The sequence below is a fragment of the Carassius carassius genome, chromosome 22, assembly GCF_963082965.1.
Source record: "Carassius carassius chromosome 22, fCarCar2.1, whole genome shotgun sequence".
Taxonomy (NCBI): domain Eukaryota; kingdom Metazoa; phylum Chordata; class Actinopteri; order Cypriniformes; family Cyprinidae; genus Carassius; species Carassius carassius.
Genome location: NC_081776.1, coordinates 14208978 through 14233349, shown reverse-complemented (window position 1 = coordinate 14233349; position 24372 = coordinate 14208978). Strand labels below are relative to the sequence as shown.

Below are 24372 nucleotides of genomic sequence, written 5' to 3'. Positions count from 1 at the left end.
AGTGATCACCAAGGACACACAGAACAAATGCTACTTTAGTCATCTTGCATTTTTTTGTTCTGTTTACTCCATCCTCCAACTCGTTGCAGTAATTCAGTAATTCTTTCTGTTTGTCGGTTTGTTTACTGTTTTTTTTTTTTTTTGAGGACATGTTTGACCTGAGGCTACAAGTGGCCATTTAATTGCGTAAAACAGGTTTTGGAGGTTTTTTTTTTCTTCTTCTTTTGGTGGATAAAAAGGAGGATCACACAATAGAACAGAATTGCAGTCATGCAGAATGAATTTTAAGGCTTACATTCTGCACATCGATTAGCTTTCTCTGGTTTGGAGGAAAATACATTTGTTTTGGGCTCTTTCATTGAAAAATCATTCAATCTAATCCTAATTCTTATAAACGAAAAGAGAAAAGCTGTATCAAAAAGACGAATGGAACAACGAATCTTGGTGGTACAGAGAAACTTATTTGTTGTTGTCTCTTGTGTTTAGACCACGCTCGCAGTGCCAGATTGAAGCATTTTAGAAATCTCCACCGTCATAATTAAAAGAAATTCACCATTGTGCACATCAAGGGTTTTTCATGCCTTACTAAAGCACCTCATGTCGAAATATTGTCTCTTTGATTCACGTCCAAACATATGCTCAGAGAGTCGCATCACTCTCCCAGCAGAATTCGAGCTGCCAAACCAGTGAAAGAAAGTTACCCAATGTTCATAAATGTTTGTGGTGTCGACAGCCTTGCTGCAAGGTCACGGTCTCCTCACTTCACCCCACACTCTGTTTACCCATCATCCTCCACTTCTACTGCCTCCCCATTGGATAGGTGGTGGTGATGCACAGACTGGTTTTGTCAGAGCCGTATCACGGAAGACAGCGTACTTATGTTTCTCAAGACAGCACACATCTGGTTTCAAAAGTTTTCATTGTTGTAATTCCTCTGAATTAACAGTTTAATACTTATGTTTTTTCTTATCACCAGATATAAAATGTATTAGATTTGAAGTCTGTAATGTTGTAATTTTAAGACACTGTACGAGTTCAAAGAGGATTTCTGGTGGAGGATTTGGATGTCTGGTGATTTGCAATTGCTTGTTTTTTTTATTTTTTTTAAAAAGAGAAAAACTGTGGTACTCATCCACCAGCCAGTGACTGATGATTTCAATAAAGACGAGCATCCAATTTGCTTTGTCACTGAAATGATTTGGGATTCTGTTATTAATTAGGCATCTTTATGCGCCCCGTTCCTACTATTTATATGTCTGGGCGCACATGCAAACCTCACAGGGTGAACGAAGGAAGCGTTTAAAACTTTGATCTGGGAGCAATGTGTTTCAAGGGGATTCTGTCTTTCTGAATTCTCTCTCTGTACGCAAATAGGTTTAAAGCCATCAAATAGCTTTTCATATCTGCAGAGTAATGTGAATTTAATTAGACACTGTTATTCTCTAACAAGCCGAAGAGATTAACCAGTTTTGAACAGCTTTTTACATCAGTTTCCCTTTTAAATATAATCGGTTTCTTAGCTACCTGCTCAACTGCCGCTTGTATTGTTTCTTGTCTTACACATTTATTTAGTTAATGAAGAGAGGTTGCATGGCGTAAATCAAAGCACTCTCTGTCTCCTTGATTTGCCACTTATCATTTTATCTCTTAGAGGTTGTTATACCGTGCTGCTCCTGTGGCTCATTACAACTCTCAGTGGGGCTACCATGTAGGGTCCACCGATGACCCAGCTGCCTTGAAACAGCTTTCTGAATCATTCTTTTGTGTTTGTTTTGATTTGCAACTAAACTACAGTATTATACCAAGGCCAATTATTATACACAACAGTACTGGTTTTTTCCCAAACACTTTTTGGACTAGCTTGTGGCAGGGATGCATCTAATGCAGAAAAATAATGTCAAATTGTTGAAAAAAAAAAAAAAAAATCTAATTCCAGTTTGACATCTTCAATTTTCAAAACTGTTAGTTAGTCAATCTATTGAGAGCTAGCTTCATGAATGTTTCATTGCCCTGAGAAAGTAGAACACATCCACAGTGTACAAGAAAACGAAAATATCCTCTTTGCTTTGTGTTGTCAGTAGGTGTTTGGGTATAACTACAGAATGCTTTTTACTTGGTGGTTCTTGCTCAGTCTGGAAACCCAAAATTATCCAGAGAAAAATTGACTGGATATTGTGTCCCTGTGAGGTCTTAGGGTGGATTTCTGCACTTCAGTTTAGAGCTTCATGAGAGGTCAGTGACGTTTCATAGCCGTACAGACTGTTTCGGAGCGACTTGCCAGTGGTTCTGCAATAACAGGCCTCAAAACCCCAAAACACAAATGCTCACACTGGCGTTCCCCCAGTCCCACCGCCACGGTCTGATGTCTGCAGTGCTAATGTGTTTTCATCGGCAGAGTGGTCGCAGACTACGCAGTTTGGCTGCTCTCCTCAGCCCACCATCATCCCAGCAAGTAGTTGACACAGATGTAATCTCTCCAGCAAACTATCATGTCTGGTGGCTGGTGGATGAAACGTGATACATTTTTGTTGCCTCTTGTATTCCTCTCTGCCAATTAGTCCACGACAATCACATGAAGAGCTAAAGCAAACCCTCAGGATGGGAAGCTCTCAGTGCTGGTGATGTTACAATGCGCCCCTCTGCTTCCCGAAGGAGCTTTATGTCACCATGCTGCCCTTGGGCCTGTAATCCATCAAATCTTAAAGTGGGACTGAGTTCTGCTCTGTTCTCCTTACATTAGCTAGCTTGAAGGAATTTGAGGCTTTGGGTCGCTTCTTAAATAAATAAACATCTCTTTGAGCTTAAGGAGCTAATCTGGCCTCTTGGATTGAAAGCTCTTTGTTTTCTCTCTGCTGTATGTTCCTGGATTCTCAGCTTCTGTACAGAGTACAGAGGAAATGAAAGGAGAAACGGTGAGCTGGGTGTGCAAGAGTGCTTTGTTTTAGCTTGGCCTGTCAATCACAATAACAGGGTCTCAACAATGGCAGTACTGTGCACCTACAGACTTGTGAGCGTTGTCCAAGAGACATGACCATAAGCACCGCATCAAAAAAGTGCACTCAAAGAAATAAATGGTACTTTTGAAAAATATGTCAACAACTGTAGTTAGTATTCAGACAATATTTTGCTGGGTGGTTATTTCACAGCAGCGAAAGAAATTGATTAAATTAATGTTTTTAAAATAACATAATATAAAAAAAATAATAATAATGCTTTGAATATGAGACTAGAACCCCAAGAAGTCACTGTTTTAATGCATTGTTTTGTTAAAACGATTGATTCATCATTCATTAAACAGATTTTTTTCAAAACACTCATACATTCAGTAATGAAACGCCACTCTGTGTTGCTTGCAAATGGAAAACACTTCTGCTCTGGATTTGTTTGGAAATGTTTTGTTATATTCGAAACAGTTCAACAAACAAGAAGTTAATATTAGGTGAGACAATTTTTTCAACAATGTCTGTGTTTGCTCTTTTGAATATTATCAGTATCATGTTTGCCATCATGCCGATAAACCGGAAAACAGCACACTGCGAGAAATGTGCAGTTTTTTTTTAAATAATTAAGATAGGACATTTACCATATTATATATTATGCTAGATGGACAATAGTCATAAATGACAAAGAACAAACAAAATGCATAGTTTATTTTTTTACGAAACAGAAATCCACAGTGAGTCCAGCAGACTAAATCAAGTTTTTCTCTTTATCGGTACACTACACTTTTAATAACTAATTGTATTACTATCAACCATGTCACTTTTTATTTTGTTATTCATCCATGTTTCTTAATCACTCTGAAGTGTAAATAACTAACTGCTGCCCACTGAAAGTTATGTGGACATGAAATCTGTCGATTTGACACTTATCGTCATACCACCGTCATACCGTATAAAACTTTAAAAAAAACTTTATTTAGCTTGTGTCCATCTCATGCATCGTTAACTGCTTGCGTTTGATTCCACAGACAGGTCCATATGTCGCAGATGTTTGCTTCTGCTGAGACGCTAGTCAATGGTAGAATTTCTTTTGTCATCTGTGTTTTATTACAAGGACCGCAAAACAATTTGGCACCTGGAAATAGTTCCAATGACCTTAAAGTAAAATAAGGTGCCTGTTTATCGGTTCATTCTGAATAAAAGGGACTTGAGGTAAATACAAGTTTAATTTGATGTTATTGAAAAACCAAGAACATTGGAAGTCGTTTATCCTGGGGTTTCAAGTTACATAACAAAATTTGATGGCAGCCAAAGGAGTGTTCAGGAGTGATCAAATGCTCTGTACTGGAAGAGATTAATGTCATATTTCAGAACATGATGTCTCAGTTTGTTTCCAGAGGAATGTGTCTGCTGCTTTAACACCTTGTCTGCCCAGTTAGGAGGTGAGATATGCTCTGAAATTGTTTCTGATTTGTAAAGTCCTCCCTGGAGCATATAGTGTGATTGAAGATTCTCTCTGCTTTAAAATTCATCCACTTTAAAATGGTGCAGCTACAAAAATATAAAAAAATTGAGATTTATTTTTTGCAAACCTTTCACTACAACTTTTTTGAAATGTTGAATCCTTTGTAAGCATGAGAGAGTGTTGTCTATGTGCGGCATTTTTTGGTGTCATGGAGTTATGTAGTGGCAAAATGAGCATTGTAAGGTTGAAAGCCGGACACTCTTAACTCAACATTACTGCTGAGGTAACCATTCATTCTCATGCAGTAACTGACTGCAGCATCACAGGGTGTCTGTGACTCTTTTAATAGCTCTATGAAACCCGAATAGTCCCAGCACTGAGCTTCTCTGAATACATCCGCGTTCCACAGCCAAGAAACCCAGCACCAGAGGACAAGAAAACGGCGAGCACTTCACAAAGAGCTGGGCTTGAATGTGATTGGCTCCTGAAATGGATTGGTCTTTCGGTGAGATAAACCCAATCAAAGCAAGCATGAACAGATGGTTTTCCCTTCCTTAAGCATTGTAGGGTAGGGTCTTACTGGATTGGGTGTCCCTGCCAAGACATCTCTACCTCATTGTTGGGCCTTTGTCATCGGGAGCCGCTACTGCCAAAATTGACCTTCTGTTCTGCTTGATGGGTTGGGATTTTCTCTGGATTTCAGGAGAGCAGTAAAGCCAAGACCAAGAACACAACAAGCAACTCGGCAGGATAAATGAGAAACACTTGTGTTTGCCATCAGTGTTATTGTGTTAGTTAATGTGATTTTTGCAGGGTGGGTCAGGTTAACATTAGATCTCATTTAGGAAGTGTCTGAAAGCTTGCTGCCTTTCTGAGCAGTCAGTCAGTTACTAAATGGGCAGTGTTTTAATGTATGTAGTACCTGCTAAGTAGGTACCTTAAACAAATTTAAATAAGCTTCAGGCGCTACCGTTTAAAAGTTTAAAATATTTAATCTCTATGAAACTTTGTTCACCAAATACAAAAAAAAAAAAAAATATATATATGTATATAATGATTTCTGAAGGATCATGTAACACTAAAGAAAAGAGTAATGGCTGTGAATAATTTGGCTTTGCCATCACAGGAATTTATATAAAAAAAAATATATTAAATAACATAGGACACAATTTAAAGTAGAATAATATTACACATAATTATTGTTTGTGATCAAATAAATGCTGCTTTGGTGAGGAAAAGACATTTCATAAAAATCTTACCAACTCTGTAGTTTTGAACAGAAGTGTGTTTCTTAGGTTATAAAAATCTATTTAGAATATATGGATTTATAAATATACATTTATAAATGAATTTACTTCTGACGCTTTTTGATAAACAATTTTTTATTTTTGAAACGAGAATGCAGAAATGTGCGGTAAAATAAATAATAGAGAATCCCTACAGGTCCTTATTACTATACGTCAAGGTCAGTGCAAAAAACAAAAAAAACAAAAAACCCTCTCTCACTCTCTCTCTCTCTTTATATATATATATATATATATATATATATATATATATATATATATATATATATATATATATATAAAATTAAAGATTAGGACTACTGAACACTTATGTATTCAAGATATGTAGAAAAAACTTATTTGGTTACACCAAATGACATGGTGTCATGAAACCAACTGAGACTAACATAAATACAAAGAAAGAGGAGTGCTTAGTTTCTCTACAGAGGAAGTGGTTAACTTTTCCAGCTCTCAGTAGTCCATTAAATCACTGTGTTACATGTCCACCCGTCCCATCGCTATATGTGCTCCCACTTACCAGGTTACTAGGTATGTTTACATGGACACTTTTTGCTTCCATCGGAATTAATTCATTTTGATTGACGAATCCGAATGTAGTGTTTACATGAACTCTAAATAAAGTGATCAAGTTGATATGCGCGCAAGCTTTTGATTGGATTTTATCATTTGACATGCGCACACTGCATGAATATGCAGAGTTTTCCACTGTTGTTACATACTGTTTTAAAAAGCACAAGTGATATTAATTTAATTAGGTGACGACCAGCACATGAACTGTTGTGCAGTTCTGCTAACTTTATAAAACCATAAAAGTGCCTCTTCCTGCAACCAAAATCAGTCGTCTGTTGTTAATAGTCTTAAATAAGGACTGGTTGGACGTTGTCCTGCTCCACTTCACAGACGCTGAGTGAAAGGAGAGTTTTATGATGATTAAACACTCATTTATGACACTTTATTCACCAGGAAGAACAGCTTGTTACGTGCGTCATATGTCATTGCGCTATTTTTACGTCACTGCACAAGCGTAGTACTTTTTCAGTTTCATTTTTATTTTTATCTGATCAAGTGTTTACGTGTTATCTCACTTAAATTACAAAAGGAATAAACCACCCCTTACAATCCGATCAAAATCTTAGTCAGATCTGGCCAATTCAATCCGATTGACCTGTTTACATGTGACTTTTTTATTCTGATTGCGCTTGTAGTCCTATTACGATTGGATTAGAGGGTCTATGTAAACGCAGCTATTGCTGGATCATGAGTCAGCAGTTCTCTAAACCTGCAGAGTGTCCGGCTCATTAGACTCAAAAAAAAAAAAAAAAAAGAACAAACCAAGTAAAGGAATGGGAAAAGATTTCCAAAAAAGGGAGGGTGTGATATCTTGAGTGTGTGTGCTTATGGAGGAAGAACATGCTGCTGTGCTCCATGTGAAGCAGAACTACTGGCAGCTACTGAAACAAGAAGAGCATGCCTGTTCAGAACCATAACAACAGTGACAAAGCAGATTTTTTACATCTAAGTGGTTAAATGAAGATAATAGATCATGGTGATTGACTAAACAGCATTTGTGCTTCCTGCTGCTAACATAAACCCTGCACATCTTTGTTATTGGGCGGACCAGAAAACACATCAGCAGCATCGTGAACGCACTTACAACAGACCCGGAAGAGAATACAATGCTGACTAAAGTCATAGTTTTTGTTATTTTTGGACCAAAATGCATTTTCGAAAGCTTCAACAAATTCTAACTGACTCTCTGCTGTTAGATGCATTTTGCTTTAAAGCTCTCCATTCTTCAATAATTGATCTGTTAAATTTTCCTGTTTGGTGAATTAGGTGCTCGCAAACTCCCCAACAAGTCCCAGCGTTTCAGGTGGTCTCTCATAACGCTTTAAGTCACACATTTGGGAGACTGAACGCTGTTGATGCCACTGTTCTGTTTGTAGTGACTGAACACTCACCTCCCTAGTCAAATATAGGCGAGAATAAACATTGCAATAGTCTCACTGTGTTTACCCCTGCATCAGGAGAACTTGTGTCTGGATAAACATTGAGAGATAAGGAGCCTCATCAGGTCAGTAGCCCCTTCAAGGATTATTTAACACCAAATGCCCTCTTAGTCCTCGAGGAGGAACCAGAAACTGGCTGATTAAGAATGAACTCTGCTTGACTAGACCCCTTAAAGCTGTAGAAGGGTACTATAGGGAGTCTGCAATGATATTTATGGCTTCCTGTGGTCATGAAGACTCCTACTTCACATTAACAAGCATTTGGGCTGTTTGTTCAAGCAGCTGTTTATCCTTGATTGTAAAACAAATGTGATATGTAGTTGTAAACGCTTTGTCACAGCAGTTCTTAGCCCACCGTGGCCATTCGAAATGGTTTTTAGGCCACTGCGGAATATTCCGCTGCTTATCTCAAGTTCACTTCAGAGCCCTGGTTGTTTCTTCTTGTTCTACGTGACAAATATAGCAAAACATCAAGCAGCCATTAGGCGTGAGGAATTAGAGGCATGTAATTAGCCAATTCTCCATATGACTGGAAAATTACAGAGTGGAGCTTGTGATCAGCAAATTTCATGCATTCATAATATTTTGCATTATTTTTATTGGGTGCTACAAAGTGGTTTTCTGACTGTCAGTCCACAAAGAATACAAGGTCAATATCAGAGTGCTGATGTTAAAGATGTCAAAGCCTTAAAGACCAGAATTGAAGTCGTCATTGACTTAATCCCATGTAGTGCCAAACCGACATAAATGGAGATATGTAGCAGATTCTAGTCCTAGCTGCTTTTTTTTCTCCATATAATGAAAGTGGATGGAGACCAGGGACAGTTGTGATCACTATTGGCTTTCATTTTGTTTAAAAGATCAGCATGGCCTTTCTTCTAGTCAAATGAACACTCCACTTTTTTTTGAAAATAGGCTCATTTTCCAGCTCTCCTAGAGTTAAACAGTTGAGTTTTACTGTTTTCAGCCGATCTTCAGGTTTGGTGGTAGCACATTTAGCTTAGCTTAGCATAATTATTGAATCTGATTAGGCCGTTAGCATCTCGCTCAAAAATGACCAAAGAGTTTTGATATATTTCCTATTTAAAAATTGACTCTTGTGTAGTTACAACGTGTAGTACTACCGACGGAAAATGAAACGTTTAAACACTTTGCTCATTTTTTAATGAGATGATAACGGTCTAATTGGATTTAATGATATATGCTAAGCTAAAAGTGCTACCGCCAGACCCGGAGATTGGCTGAATGGATTTGAAAATGGTAAAACTCAATGTTTTAACTCTAGGGGAGTTGGAAGCAAAAGACACTAAATAATGTAAAAAAAAAACAAACAAAAAAACCTTTTCCATTAGTTACAACGTGCTCTGAATCAGATTGTACAAATGTTTATGCGAGTTTGACATGCTAGATGTTTTTCATTAAAAAGTAGAGTCAAATCAGATTACTTATTGTCCGCTTTTGAGTGTTTTTTATTAGAATTTAGCATAGCACAGCCATGCAAAGTTTTGCTGCAAGATAGAGTCTTAAAATTCAATCCAGGCTTTCAAATAATGCATCAGTCTGTGGATGGCTGTTGAATAAAATGCCCACTCTTTGACCAACCGAACAGACAAGCAGAGAGAATTGTAACCTTGAAAAAAAAAATTTTTATGCAGCCAATATCACCTCAATGAACGCTCCATTTACAAGACTAATGATAACAATACTTTTGAACTCTACTTTGATGGCAGAAATATTTCTTTATATCAACTGCTCTTTCAGATTTCTGTAGCCTAAATGCCCTGACAGTGTGAACCATTGTTATGGTTTTACTAGTAAACAGATTGCAAATGGTATGTTTTGGTGCAATTGATAATCATTTTAATATTTGGAAGTCCTGATTTTGAGAAACCACCTGTAACATGTTTTTTGGACTATGAAATGGCTGTATGATTTAACAACATATAGTAAACGTAGAGGTGGCTGGACTGATCTGAAGTCATAAATAACTTTACAGGCTGCAAATCTGCACTCAATTCCCTCAGACACAAGATTTATAGACCGACCAGGAAAGGCCTCAGTGGTTTGCTGGAAGTATGTTGTTTGAGAAAGAAGGCTACCATTTTAGGAGAGACGGTGCAAAGCTGTGAATGCTTTCTAAGCTCTCACAAACATTCCTTCAAAACCTCATAATACACCCAGTGGATCATTGTGGTTTCACTAAAAGCAACTCTCCTGGAACGTTTGAAAACAGCTCGCCGGCTCTCTCAGACCTGGCACAGACCAAGCAGTGGATTAAGTCTGATGTCCCGACTGTCGTCTTCCTCTGTTTTTTATTATTTTTATGTCTGACTGATGCTGTGTCTGTTATCAGTAGTGGGTCTGGCTTATGTTTGCTTGAATCGCTGTTGGGGTCATTTAGATTGACAGTGCTTACTCTCTGAGAACATACTGTGGTTTGGCCACACACAAGTCACGAGGTGAGGGTACGGTCTTTGTGGTGACTTGTTTAAACAAAATGTTTTTGCAGACACTGATGAGAACGGGGACTATGGCAGCTTTTAAAATATCCTTACCAAACTACCTCTAATAGAGACGAAGAACCTTAAAGGAATAGACAGTCCAGCCAGTAAGACTCTCATTATTTCATAGAACACAAAAGATTTTAGTTAGTATATTCACGCTGCTCTTTTTTTTTATAGAATAAATGAAATTCATTCACAAAACAAAATACATTTCTATGGAAATCATTCAAAAATCAGTTCATTAATTGTCCAATTCAATTGAATGCAAAAATGTGTGACGTGTCTGTGTACGATTTGTTTTGCTTGTTTCATTATTAAAGTGGTTGACTTGTTGCTTTATAAATCAATAATATATCCTGTCCAAAACTGATTTTGGACAGGATTCCTCTAGCAGCATAATGGTCTAATTGATTTACAATGAAAGCAAGAGCGTTTTGGTGATAACCAAGCAAATCACCATAATTAAATTCTCGCTTGAAATTAAGGGAAAAGTTGACAAATGTATACACAAACTGAGTGGCAGTTGCAACTTTCAGACTCTGTTGATCTCAACTCCCCACAGAATCGCACATGTAAAATAGTGGGATGTCATAAGCAGCGAATGATTAATTTGTGCTGCCTTCCAAAACAATCTTATGATGGTATCTTGGTAGACAGGATGTGACACGATCATTGGATCCCTTCCTCCGTATGCTTCCTGCGGTGGCAGCATTTTACAGCTTTCAGAAGCAGCCTGAATTAATGTGAAGTGAAAGTGAAAAAAAAAAAAAAAAAGTGATGTGACATTCAGCCAAGTATGGTGACCCATACTCAGAATTTGTTAAAATCTCACCTGGTGCAAACTGTAGCAGAATTCCCCAGTCTAAATCTTTCTCTTCGTTCTGTTTTCAAATGAAATGGAAAAAAATATATATTTATTTATATGGGGAACAGAAAACGGGCAATGACATATTTTTGTGCATATAAAGGTAAAAATATGCAGTGTTGAGCTGAGCATGACCGCTGGGCTGTCAGAAAATGGTTTATGATTCTATTTAATAATAAACAGAGAATGCCTTCCTTCCGATTCTGCCATACAGTTGTATGTGCGTACATAATTTAGAGCAGGCTAAGCCGTAAATATGTGTTCACCTGGTGAGGTTAATCTCTTGTCCAGTGCAGGATAGAGATAGGGGAAGGCTACCATCAGAAATCTCATGCAAATTCTTGCACAACATTTGCAGGTGGATCTTTCTGCCTCAGTAAGCAGCATTTTAAGGGTTCTTAAAGGTTTGGAGTCAGTAAGATTTTTTTTTTATTGTGTAAGAAATTAATACTGTTTTTGCTTTTCTTCTTTTTATTTTTTTCTGTTGTGAAACAATGGCCCAGGCCAGTGTTGCCACAATTTGGACAAACTAATCAGTGCAAAAACAATTCAAGGTGTATGTGCGACCTCGGATGAAGATGATTGTTGGGCCGCTAATTGAATAGCCCTGGTTTGGGTAGTTATAGTTATAGTTTAGCAACTCAGCCATGGCGGCTATAAAGGAAATACTAATATCACGTCCCATATCTGATTGTGTTGTATTAATGTGGAATGATATGTTAATACTCCGAATCGTGTTTGACACATAAACCAAAAGTGTCTCCACAGCCCTCCAAATTAGATTCTAATGTGTGTGCCTATTAACAAAAATGGCTTTAGTTGTGCCCGGAATAATCTTGGGATTCTGGTTTAAGTCATTATGTCACTCCAGGAGACTGTGGCTTTGTGATGATTAAAGGACAGTTAACTGCATCACGCACACACTTTTCACCTTCTATGGCTGTAATACATCATCCTAATGAACCTGTGGAGCCAGGGCATGCAATACTTGATTAATCCACCGTCATTAAACTCAGTCTGCCGAAGACATCAGGAGGAAAGAGAATCCAGAGCCCCTCAGCTCAACTCTCCATTAATCGACTGCATAACTGGCCTGAATACAACAGACACAAACTTTGTTCCCACACTTTTATTGTTGCGGTTTTTAGAGAGAATTCCAAAACCGAACCATCATGTGTAAAACCAAATCAATTCATTATTAAAATTGGATGAAATGACACCCAAGAGTAGATAATAATAGGCGAGTTCTAAAAAGAGTTCTGTTCTGGATGCTGGCTGGCCAATACTGTGTTGCAGCCAAGATAAAATACACAAGAGAAGTGGTCATTATTTTTAGACCGTTCTCCCATAAGAGAGAGATTCTACATCTTAAATATGTCTATTTTTGAAATGTTAATTGTATACATGATCGATGTTAGATTTAAATGTATGAAAATAACATTTTAATGAAAGTCATTATTACTATGATCAGTAAGGAAGTAAAGCACAGTCTCATTTGTATCAATTATTTTGGAGACCGTAATGTAATAGATCCTGTAATACATTTGAGGGAATATTCCATATGCATTAAGTTTCAGGTAGTTCAGATTGACTGTTGAAAAACAACGAGAACAAAAACAGTTTAAAGTTAAGACGGTGGGATAGGCTGAAGCCTTGTGGCAGATATTGCACATTCCTTCTTCCAGGAAAGGGCTATTAACATGATAGATTGTTGATCTTTTATTTTTTTTCACTGGCTAGATGCAAAATTTCCACCCGCACATAAAGCAGAGGATGAGTAGAAGTATTTATAAGTAAAGCCACTCTCCCTCATGGCAAACACGAGGAGGTTAAAGGTGTGATCATCTAACCTGTTCACTTATGCGGAGTTACAAAGAGTTTTTAATTTGCTTTGTAGACAAGAAGGTAAAAAGGACTATCCAGACCATCTTCTACGAAGCAACAGACCCGCGTTGTACCTGTTCAACCTAATACATTTTTTCATATTTAATATATTTATGTAATTTAATTCTAAATTGCATCATTTTTTTGATGACCCTTTTCACAGCTTTCAGACCCTTAGAATTAAACAGGTCATTGTTTGCTGTGATACTTGTATGAAAACCTGCAAATGGACTTTTCATCAGGCACAAACATTGTTTTTTTCACAAGAAAAGAACAGAATGTATTTCTCCCGATATGACATCTTTCCACACCTCCTAAGTGATAATAAAACTCCATAAACTGGCATAGAAGTTTCAAGCCGAACAGATCATCTTTATACACATTTAATGCTAATAAGTTAGTGTTTTCAAAATTTCACCTAATGTGAGCCTGTTTCTCTTTATATATTTGTACAATAATGGCTTCCTTTTGAAAATGTCTTAATAGTCATTTACTGTTGTGACAGTAATTTGCCCTCAGGTTTATCAGCTGTCTTAATTGACATAAATGATTGTCATTAAGTGTCTCAATTTGACTAACGGGCAGCAGAGTGCAGAAGTGACCTCTTTAAGAGTGCAGCAGAGGCTTATGAACTGTGTTTATTGATCCCTGGGGAGGGGTGTGTGTGTGTGTGTGTGTGTGTGTGTGTGTAAGTCATAGTTTGTACATTCATTCGCGTTTAACGATGCCTATGAGAGGGTTCAGAATTTGCCCCGTCCCTAGGAAGTGTTGATAAAACTGACTGGCTGGAAAGTTTGTGCAAATTGTTACATTCCAGTTTAGCCTTGTAAGGATATTTTTACCCTCCCAGCCCTGTTCTGAACCCCACCTTCACTCTCTGTTCTTCTTCCAGAACAGGAAAGACTGGTTTACGTGCAGCCAGAAAACCAGTTTCTCTCTCTGTCACCTTTGTCATGGAGGGCGGTGGGTGTTATCATTCATAATGAGCTCAAACTGTTAGTATTCTCTAAATGATCATGTTTATTGCACCGTGTTTAAGGTTGTCTGTTTTAAGACGTGTAAAACGTTCCATTTCCAGTGTGCACTGGGACATTCCACTTCCCAAAAATCCCCTAGACTCATACCACAGAGGATGTTTGGTAGAACACTTCCTGTGTCTGCTTGTGTGTGTGTGTAGAGAACACGATTAGACTATCTCATCATGTGAAAATAATCAACAAAACCCAAACTAAACTGACCGAGGTTGAAATTTCTCTGCAGAGCCTGGATGAGCTTGATGACGATGATGGAGAAGAGAAGAAGATGATTGAAGAAAGTCTTACCCAGCACAACACAGTCCAGAACGAGGGGATGACCTCTGACCCCGGAGTGGCCCACTCGATACAGGTGAGAGTGTTTGTTTTAGTAATGTCATAGGATAATCCTGCCTCTAGAGGATGTGGAGTGCAGTCACCATTCTGCCTTACAGAGGCAGTGTTGACCAAAGGAACAAACAGAACTCAGGGCAGTCGACACACATTCTGCCTCAAGTCACAATACAAAGCAAGATAATGGCTCTTGACACTAGACATGGCTGTGTTTTGTCTTTTATTTACCTTGTGTTACCACCCATCTAGATAGGAAACTTGACCCAGGATCACATCAGCAGCAACTATTTCACTTTATTTTGGAGCTTCAGGAAATCCAAGACAACACACCAAACAAACAAACAAAAACAAAAGCTATAAATTGAATTGCCCAAGAAAAGAGAAATAAAACAAATGTGTGTATTAGCTGTGTAATTTACAATATTAACAACGAATACATATCAAGTTCATTTAGTGTGTATACAGTGCCTATAAAAAGTATTTATTTTTCAAGTTTGTCGCAACCTTATGTTAACCTGCTTTAAATTACTTTTTTTTTCTCATCAATCTACACTCCATACACTCATGACAAAGCAAAAAAAAAGTGTGTTTTCATGTGTCTTCACTGAGGAGAGGATAGAGTTAAGCCACATCACCATAAAGACCGGATCGGAGGAGTGTTGCAGTGATGTTTGTCCTTCTGTAGGTTTCTCCTATCTCCACATATGATCTTCGAGCTCAACTACAGTCACCATCAGGTTCTTGGTCACCAGTCTAACCAAAGCAATTCTCCATCGATTTCTCAGTTTGGCCATGAGGCCAGCTCAGAAAGCTAGGAAGAGACCTAGTGCTTCCAAACTTCTTTGATTGTGGATACTAGAGGCTACATGCTTCTGCCAACCTTCAATGCAGCAACATTTATTTCTGAACTCTTCCCCAGACGTGTGCCTTGACGCAATCCTGCCTCTGAGTTCAACAGGCAGGTCTCTTGACCTCAGGGCTTGGTTTTTGCTCTATGTATTTTCAGCTGATAGAACTTTTATTGAGAGGTGTGTGCCTTTCCAAATCATACCCATTCAAATGAATTTGCCACCGGTTAAAAAAAAAAATGAAGGGGTATGAACACTTTTAATAGGCACTGTATATAAATATTTGTTCACACTGCTCTTTTTCATACATCATATCTAGGGCTGAACTAAGCAAAGCAAGTAGTCCATAGAATTTAAGCTTTATTCTAAATCTTCTGATGTCGAATGATAGCTTTGACATTTGTCATTTAAGGGGCTAATTGACAGATGAGAATGGCAAACTGTCATTGTGCCATCAGTAGACCTCTGGGAACATGATTACGTATTTTTCCGAATTATGTATCGTTTTATTATATCTAATTTCCTCCTGGTGGGTGGTTGATTCCATGTAGCTTCTGGTTGCTGAATGCATAAGAAAGAAACAACTAGGATGTGATATCTGCAATATAATCACACTGGCATTGTGTGAGTGCATGCCATCTTGTATTACTTTCCCCTGGAATGAAAAGCTATTAGGGCTGCTCCGATCACGATCAGCCGATAGTTAATGCACATCTCGTCAGTAAAGCCGGTTCTCTAATCAGCGGTAAATTCCATCAGGTGTGTGATTTCACATAGAGCAGCTGTTACTACACAGAGCCGTTGTTAACTGAGAAGATGCGCAAATAAACGCTGAAAATGAACGTGGATTTGCACTGCTTCTCAGTTAACAATGGCTCCGTGTAGTAACAGCTGCTCTGTGAAATCTATGTGGAATTTACCACTGATTAGAGAACCGGATTTACTGACGAGATGGGCATTGATCGTGATCGGAGCACCCCTAATAGCTACTGTATTATTCTGTGAAAATTTCAAACCTATTATTGTAAAATATGAAAGGACATTAGCGAGCAATTGTTTGCAACTAAAGACATGGCGAAAAGTTCTTCTCGGAAAAGCCATTAAAATCTTCAGTAAGATTCATAATTTTGTTTAAATAAAGAAACGTATAATTGCTCGAGCCGTGAGAATGTGAGTGGTTACGTGTTTCTATGTTCAGCAGTCTATGCCAACCCCCAGTTCTCCAGATGTTGGCCTCTGTTTTATCAGACACAGCTCACACTGTATGTAGGATATTACACGACCTTCTGGTCCTCTAATTTGATTGTCCAAGGGTGATGTACAACATATACAATATTTAGTCTGACTGACAGTATAAATAACCCTACACAAATCAAATCGCTGAGCTGATAAGCCTAGTGGTTATTTCGCAGTTTTGTTAATCAAGCTTATGGCAAACAAACTTTTTGACCAATTTTTTAACATTATGGGAACAAGGTGTTCATATGGAACATCTAATTCGGATACTAGGAAATGTTCATTACACGTATTTCCTTCACGTTAATGTCAATATAGTGTGCTGCAGTGATGATATATTTTTGTATGCCAAACCAGAAGTCAGCACCACCTTGGTTTTCTCTGACAAAAGGCTTTTACCGACAAAAGTTTGATTCTTACGTTTTGTTCATTATAATTTTCATAAATGTACAAAACTTTTAGGAGTTTTGAAGCCTAAATACAATAACTAGATGTGAAAAGCCAAACAGGCTAAAAACAAACTACACCAAATGACCTGACATCGCTTTCAATATTTATTTAAATCCTTTTTCCTTGAAAGTTTGAGATGGAACGCTTGATTGCAATGATTGCATGATGCAAGATCATGATTAGAAACGCAATGAGACCGTAACTATGGATCAGTGAATGGATGAGTTTATTTGTTCAGTAGGCCTGTCACGATTACAACTTTTTATTGTGCTAATATATATAAATATATAATTGCGATAAGCGATAATATTGTAATTTTAAAGACCATTTTATGCCACTTAATATATAATCATAATGTAACAGCATAATAATGCAAGAAGGCCTACATACTTCCAAATGACAACAAAATTTAAATTAATAAGAATATTTAGATCATGGAAATGAAGTATGAAAATACTATATAGCTTAAAAAACCTGAATAAATAGTAAATAAACATTTTCTAACAAAAAGTGCAAATTAACAAGTAGAAAAAAGAAAAATGCACAAAGAACATGAATGGATCTTCTTTTCTCTGTAAATTAAGGGTGCACACTATTGCTGAAAAACACAATCACTACTCAGATGTCCGTATGCACAAAGGCACAGGTCCCTAAACAAGACCATATCTACAGATCAAACTGTTTTTTGTAGAAGCACTTTTTAAAATTTGAACTAGCACCTCATAACTATACCATGTTATGTACAAGATGCAAAAGACACAGGCGCAAGTGGAATGTACAAAACATGGTTACATTAATTTTTAAGTAAATATAATGGGCGATATATTTCCTCACCAAAAATTATTGATGTCATGTACATATATTGCACAATAAGTCGATATATTGATTATTGCGTCAGGCCTACGGTTCAGCATTATAATTAATGTCCCCAACAAGCTCTGTAGTCCCATTTAGCCATTTGCTTTAACAACAAACTTTTTCAAGGAAAGAATTTTTTTTTTAACATTTCAACACAACAACATGATACAAAAACTTGCACTTTCAGTTTTTTTTTTTTTTTGTATGTGTGTGCATCTTATTCCAAAATCATCAGGTGCATTAGCAAGCAAGTGTTATAAAATTGTAGTTTTTGAAAAACAAGATGGAGTACCTGCCCTTGAAAAGCGCTGGGTGTGGTTAGTTATTTACTGTCGTGAGGTCAATAGTGCTGTTGTACTGAATATCGGCACTCCCTGAGACCCTGTTCCTACAGACGAATCACAGCCATTCAGCACAATTGTGTGTGTGAGAGAGTGGCATCCAGAAAGGTTTTGAAGTGTTCCCTCATTTTATGAGCGATGACAAAAGAAACATTATCTCCCTGTTTTTTTCAAGGCATCACGTTTAGAGTGGATGGCAGATTTACACGTTCCTTTCAGACACGTGAGCATAGAGTGCTTTTTTTTTTTGCTGCTGCATTTATCAGTAGCTTGGAATGGATTTTGTGAAATTCCATGCCATATTTCACTGCTCTCTGACCTCCCACCAGACATGGCTGTAATCTACAAGCTTTCTACAATATTAATAGGATGCCTGACAGTTCTCAGGTTCACCGATTACAGGGTTGGATGCACGTGTCTCTGGATATTCACTGTAGTCTGTTGAAGGCCACTGGTAATTTAGGGATGCGGTAAATTAAAAGATGAGATCTTTGAGTATTATTCCTAGATATGTTTATGCTGGAGCTAGCATTTCCCTTCTGGTGGTGTGTGTGTGTGTTGTTTTGCTGCTTCTCTCTCTAATGAAGTCCTGATCAGCTCAAGGCCTCCATCTGCTTCTGCTTAAGCTGCGCTTTACCTTTCTTCTCTTCTGCCATACAAGGAAAACACACTCTGATACCGGTGAACCGCTAGAACTCGCAGTACCGTACGGAACATTCCACAGGATTATCTCGCTCCAGTGTGCTCTGGGCAGCTGCCTTCTGGTATTTTGAAGCTGTGCCTCAAAAACCTAGTATGCTGCCTACCTAGACATCAGCTTCATAGGTAATTTTGCATATTATTTAATGGTCAAAAATAATGGACAGAAACTGCTATTACTGTAGGTATCATAGGTGCACCTGAACATTCAAATTAATTTTGCAAAAAGGTGTCTAGGTGGGAAACTCGGTCAAACTCGGTTTGATACAGCACTTGCTTGACAGTATGGAGTACATTTATTGACGTTTTTGTCAGAACATCTGCACTAGGGTTTGAGACCCAGTAGGGGTGGGTGATATCTCGATATTTAAAATATATCGAGATATTTTTTAAACACGATAGTGGATGGAATCGCAGAATCCAGTCATAAAAACGGAATTTACAGTTTAACGTGGATTGTCACGGAATTTGTACAATTTTTAATGAATTAATCAAAAGTAGGTCATTGCACTCACATCACATCGCAATATGGACTAATATCTGTAAATATTAAGCCGGAAAAGTGTATTTAAATATGAATCCTGCATGTTCTGCGTGTCTGTGTTAATGAATGGAGTAGAAGTGCTTCTTCGTTTTATTACACACCCGGAAGCGCGTGTGACGCTCCGGTGATTTCAGCTTCTGTCCTCTCACTAAATAAAGACGTGAACACATGAGGAACATCTCCAGAACTGCACTGAGAGTCACTTCATGAGCATCTGACCGTTTGATTTGAGTAAAACTAGCGTCATATATCACATCATAGACTGTAGTATCACATACACAGAACTGTAACGGTAAACCCGTCAAAATAAAAGTATTTGCCAGAAATCTATTACTAGCCTGTTGTTCAGCAGAATGTAGAAAAACTACTACTACTATTAAAATGAAACGAACATAATTTAAGCAATAATCACACAACATTTCTTCCATATTTTATTTTTAATAGAAAATCCCCTTTGTTTACCAAAAAATAAAGTTTGCTTAATTTTCAATTATTAAAAGATAAATTAAATTAATGTTTTATGCCTTCATTTGATAACCAGAAAAATGTAAATACAGAATTTCAGAGGGGAAAAAACATTTCACATAAGGCTATTTTAAGAAAACAATTTAATAAATTAAGTTGTTTTTATGCATTTAAATAATTACACATGCTACAACACCGAATAAGGTAACAATAAAACATATGGTGAAGAAAAAAATAAAACCTTTCATAGGGCCCTAAACATGTAATATTTGGCATATTTGTTTTTGCAGTAGTTTTGGGGGGGTTATTTTTCCTGTAAAGATATTGAGATATGCTCCATATCACCCAGCCCTAAGACACAGCCTTTGCATGAAAATATTGGGTAAATTCTAAACCAAAGTATTCATGCTTATTTGCATTTTTAATTGGCACTTCTTGTGTGAGGACGTTAGATGTGCTGGGAGGGACTTCCTACGCATCACCGAGCTGACCCCAGCAATAAAAGTGATGAAATGGTGGCAGTGTAATTTTCACCTGACAAAGGCACCCAGTAGAAATGTTATGGAGAAAAGCAGAATTTGCATAGTGCAATTAAATGCAGTTTGCTTTAAAACGCTGGAGTTAAAAAATTATCATTTTTTTGCTCCGTAAGCTCAAGGCCTTCGGCATTTCCATTTAATATTCTGAGGGCTACGTATGTGGGTAAATAGGAATTGTCTATAGGCAACAGGCAGGGCCATTTGTCTCTGGAAGGATTTGAATGTTTACCCCCCCCCCCCCCCCCCCCCCCCCCCCACACACACACAAACACAAGTTTTCAATGATCAAAATGGCAATTTTTTTTATGGTTAAGGGTTCCAGCTTTACAAACAGTAGTTATGGTAATAAATATAGCACTGTGTATCAAATGACCATTAGGTTCTACACGTTTGTAGGGATGCATATTAATGTAATGTACTTCTAGGTGAAACAGTATAAGAAAGAGATTGTAAGAACATATTTTTTGATAGATTTTCAAGATACACTATAGCATTGTTCAAAGATCTTGTGCGAGTCTTATGCATGTACTTTATCTGTTGAAACCTGCGCTGGGTATTTTGCTTCAATGTTTAATTTCTCAACAAGCTCAACATCCACCAGCTTAATGCAAAGACGTTCAAAAGGGATTTTGGCTCTGAAATATGATGGTTGAATCTTTATATGTTCCCCTAGAGCTTTGTGTTGAAAGAGATGGTGATATTGTGGTGGTGGTGTGGAATCAGACTGCAAACATCTTGCTTCAGCCAAACAATATTTCAAGAGGCTTTGAGGCAATAAGAGGAATGATTAGTAAAATCTGATTGTGGTGGAAATTTAATAAATAGTGAACCTTGTGTTGCGGAACATATGGGTCTGAAAGTGTTCTGTATAAGTTTTGTTATCAGCCTCTATTGAGAGTTTGAGAATGATAACCATAACCTGTAGACCGTCACAACTTGTTTCTTTAGAGCAAACATAACTGTAAGGTTCAGCTCTGTTTGAGTTCTAACGCATGGATTTATTGTGTTTTGATTTATTTGTATTTTTTACTGGTTTAGCTTTGGTACCTCAGAATGGGGCGTATGAATAAAGTGAGTCATACCATTCAAAGGCCAACAGAAACTATTGGGAGGCTGCTGTGTGCGGGCTTGTGTTTGTGTATGTGTCTGTATTTGGGTCTATGTTCATCCATTAAACCAAGGGGTTATTCTCATTTTTATGCCTCTGTTTTATTTTTCAGGACACTCCGAAATCCAGAAGTCATAAGAGGTGAGTCTGACTGCGTCTAATATCTGTTACTGTGTAAGATATGTCTATTCATCCCTGCATTACACAGACAGAGGGACATTGAAGGGATCAAACAGTTGTAGCCATTGACCACAACTCTGGACCGCTCGCTCATCTTGTGGCTTCTGTCAGATGTAAAAAGCATTCTCCTGGCTTAAAAATTTCCTCAGTATAAATGTTGAAAACGAAGCATCTCATCAGAAGAAAAGGATTTAAAGCCTGTGAAATGACAGCATGGCTTAACTGGACTCATTTTCAGAGCCACTGTAAGAACGCCAGTTGCTTTCGTACTCTCAGTTGGCAGCAAAGTCATTTTTGAATTTGTTTCCACTTGAATGATACTTGTGGACCGTTTGTATCAAGCTGAGCAGACAAAATTAAGAGAAAAGTTCTAGGAAGTTAAAAAAAATTCTCTTTTTTTTCCACTCCAAACCATGTAACCTCTCACGTAAACACTTCCTGCCCCAACAATGGCTATTTTACTTAAATATTTCCAGATGTCTCATTTATTTTTATATAGGTTGCAGCAGCTGAGTCGAGATTTACAAACCAATTGTTCTTTTGAACAGATTCTTAAAAAAAAAAGTTCATAAAGGCATTAGTATATAATTCAACTGTAAGGAGGAAATTTTTAAGTAAATCTGTGAGGTAAATAGTGGTATTATGTATATTTAATTTACCACACTTTTATCTTTATACTGAGCTTACAGTCTTTTATACTTTGATGCAAAAGTTTTCCTGCAGCACTTGTGCTACACACATGAACAATTTTTCTAATTGTGCATCTCACTGATTTTCGCATGGCAGATGATCAAAGGACAGGTTTTTTTTTTTATGTGGGAACCATCTAGTTACCATTTATATCATAGTGGGGTCTAGATACGGAAAAAAACAGCCACCCAAAACATGCTAGCAATGGCATAGCAACATGCTAACAACCACTTAGAACGCCTCAATATCCTGGCAGCTGGATGTCACATAGAAAGTTTAAAAAAAATCCATCCAATCAGTTGAACTAGTTCCTTTAAATGAACAAACTAGTTCATTAAAATTAATCCGACTTCCCAGTTTACAACTGCTTTGACTTATTTTGCACAGAAAGTGCCAGTGCATTGTAGGTCCAGGGTGATGCAGACAAAAGCCCATCTGAAGCTCAGTCTAGCCTTTTGATTACTTGCCCATCTTTCTGCTCTGATACTTGCATTCAAACACCCAGGGCTCTTCCACAGCCAGCAGGAAAGGTGGACGGCAGAGCCGGTGCCTGAAACTGCAACAGACATGATCTCAATGCATCAGAACTAAAGGAAGAGCTAGCCATAAACATGTGTAATGATAGTAATGATGTCCCATTGCAGATAATGAATTAATATTTTGGTGAGAAGTAAAATGTCTACTATGGCTAATTGAGTGCTAACCAGAAGTTTATTTTTGAGGACTGAACACAAAATAAATTAAATCTGCAGCCAGCAAGTATGGCCAACATGTTTAGAATTGACTTCTGTCTGCCCCTCTCTATCTCTTTCTCTCTCTCATGCACACAAAGCCCCCTGCCGGGTTTCCAGGAGCAGATCATTACCTCTGCCTCCTCCTGTTTCCTCTCCACAGGGGACTAATGCAACAGAGTGGCTGTTACATTCCCAGGACATGAACATTCCGATTGGACATCTGCTCCGTTGTTTTAAAGTGGATACAATCGGTGTTATATTTAAAAATGTCCTGGCTCTTCCAAGCTTAATAATGGCAGTGAATGGGGGTCGAGATTTTGAAGCAAAATAAAGTGCATCTATCCTTCATAAAATGTACTTCACACAACTAATTTTATAAACCGTAATCTCTAGCTTCTTTCTAACTCTTTGTACGTGTTTACGAGAGAGTGGTGTCCGGCAGATAATGTAGGACATAGGTGTAAAGTAAGTACATGATGGGGTAATTTTCATTTTTGGGTGAATTGTCTCTTTAACTAGCAATTTTCCTGAAGAACCTGAAGGCACTAAAAGATCAGCAAAGAAAATAAATAGGCTCAGTGTTGATTTAATGAGATCCTTTAAAGTTGAAGTGAAGCAGTCAGTTAAGTTAACATTATTTAGTAAAGTGATTTCCACTGATTAAAAAACACTCCACTGGCCAGCAGAGCGAACCAACCCTGTGACGTCACACATGGTGGAACTGCAAGATCGCTTTGCCCTTGCTCCAAAAGCTGTAACGAAACAACCTTTTTTCTTTAAAATGGTTACATTAATCATGTTTGATGTATATATTTTTTATTAAGATGTTAGTTATTTTCCTAAATAATGCAAACTTGACTGACTGCTTCTTTTCCACTTTAAGAGGTGTATCCAGATGATTCTCTGGATGAGACTAGCCACAGAGATTCTGATTAAGGCATGTCACTTCTGCACTGTCAATATCACAAATCGGAAATGCAAAAGTTCAGGTTTACATCTTTCATTGGTCGGGCACTCCCCAAACTCACACCATCGGTCTAAATTCGACCAAAAATCGACAAATTCTTGGGCAGGTGAAAAAAAAAAAAGACCACACATACGAGCATTTCTCTGATTCGTTGCCAGTTCTTTTCTTCCCGCTTTTGTGGAATGTACAGACTAAAGAAACACTGAAGTGAAAAGAAGGCCTAATAATTTCAGGAAAGGGGTTATCAGCCGAGTGAAATATTATGAAGAAATCCTCTCCAAGTCTCTCACATATGTAATTACTGAAGTGAAGCTGGTTAAAACAAGTTCCACATGAATATTTCCATAGTGTCTGGCCTAAGTGAAGCGCGAGA

General features: G+C 37.7%; 1 protein-coding gene across 1 annotated transcript in view; it reads left to right on the top strand.

The window, feature by feature from the left end:
- The window catches only part of LOC132099018 (PRKC apoptosis WT1 regulator protein-like), a 56937-nt gene that overhangs the window by 21072 nt on the left and 11493 nt on the right, over positions 1 to 24372 (top strand). Inside the window, exons 2-3 of the mRNA XM_059505381.1 lie at positions 14234 to 14359; positions 21541 to 21569. Coding sequence (XP_059361364.1) covers positions 14234 to 14359; positions 21541 to 21569 — 155 coding nt within the window. The remainder of the gene's footprint in view (positions 1 to 14233; positions 14360 to 21540; positions 21570 to 24372) is intronic.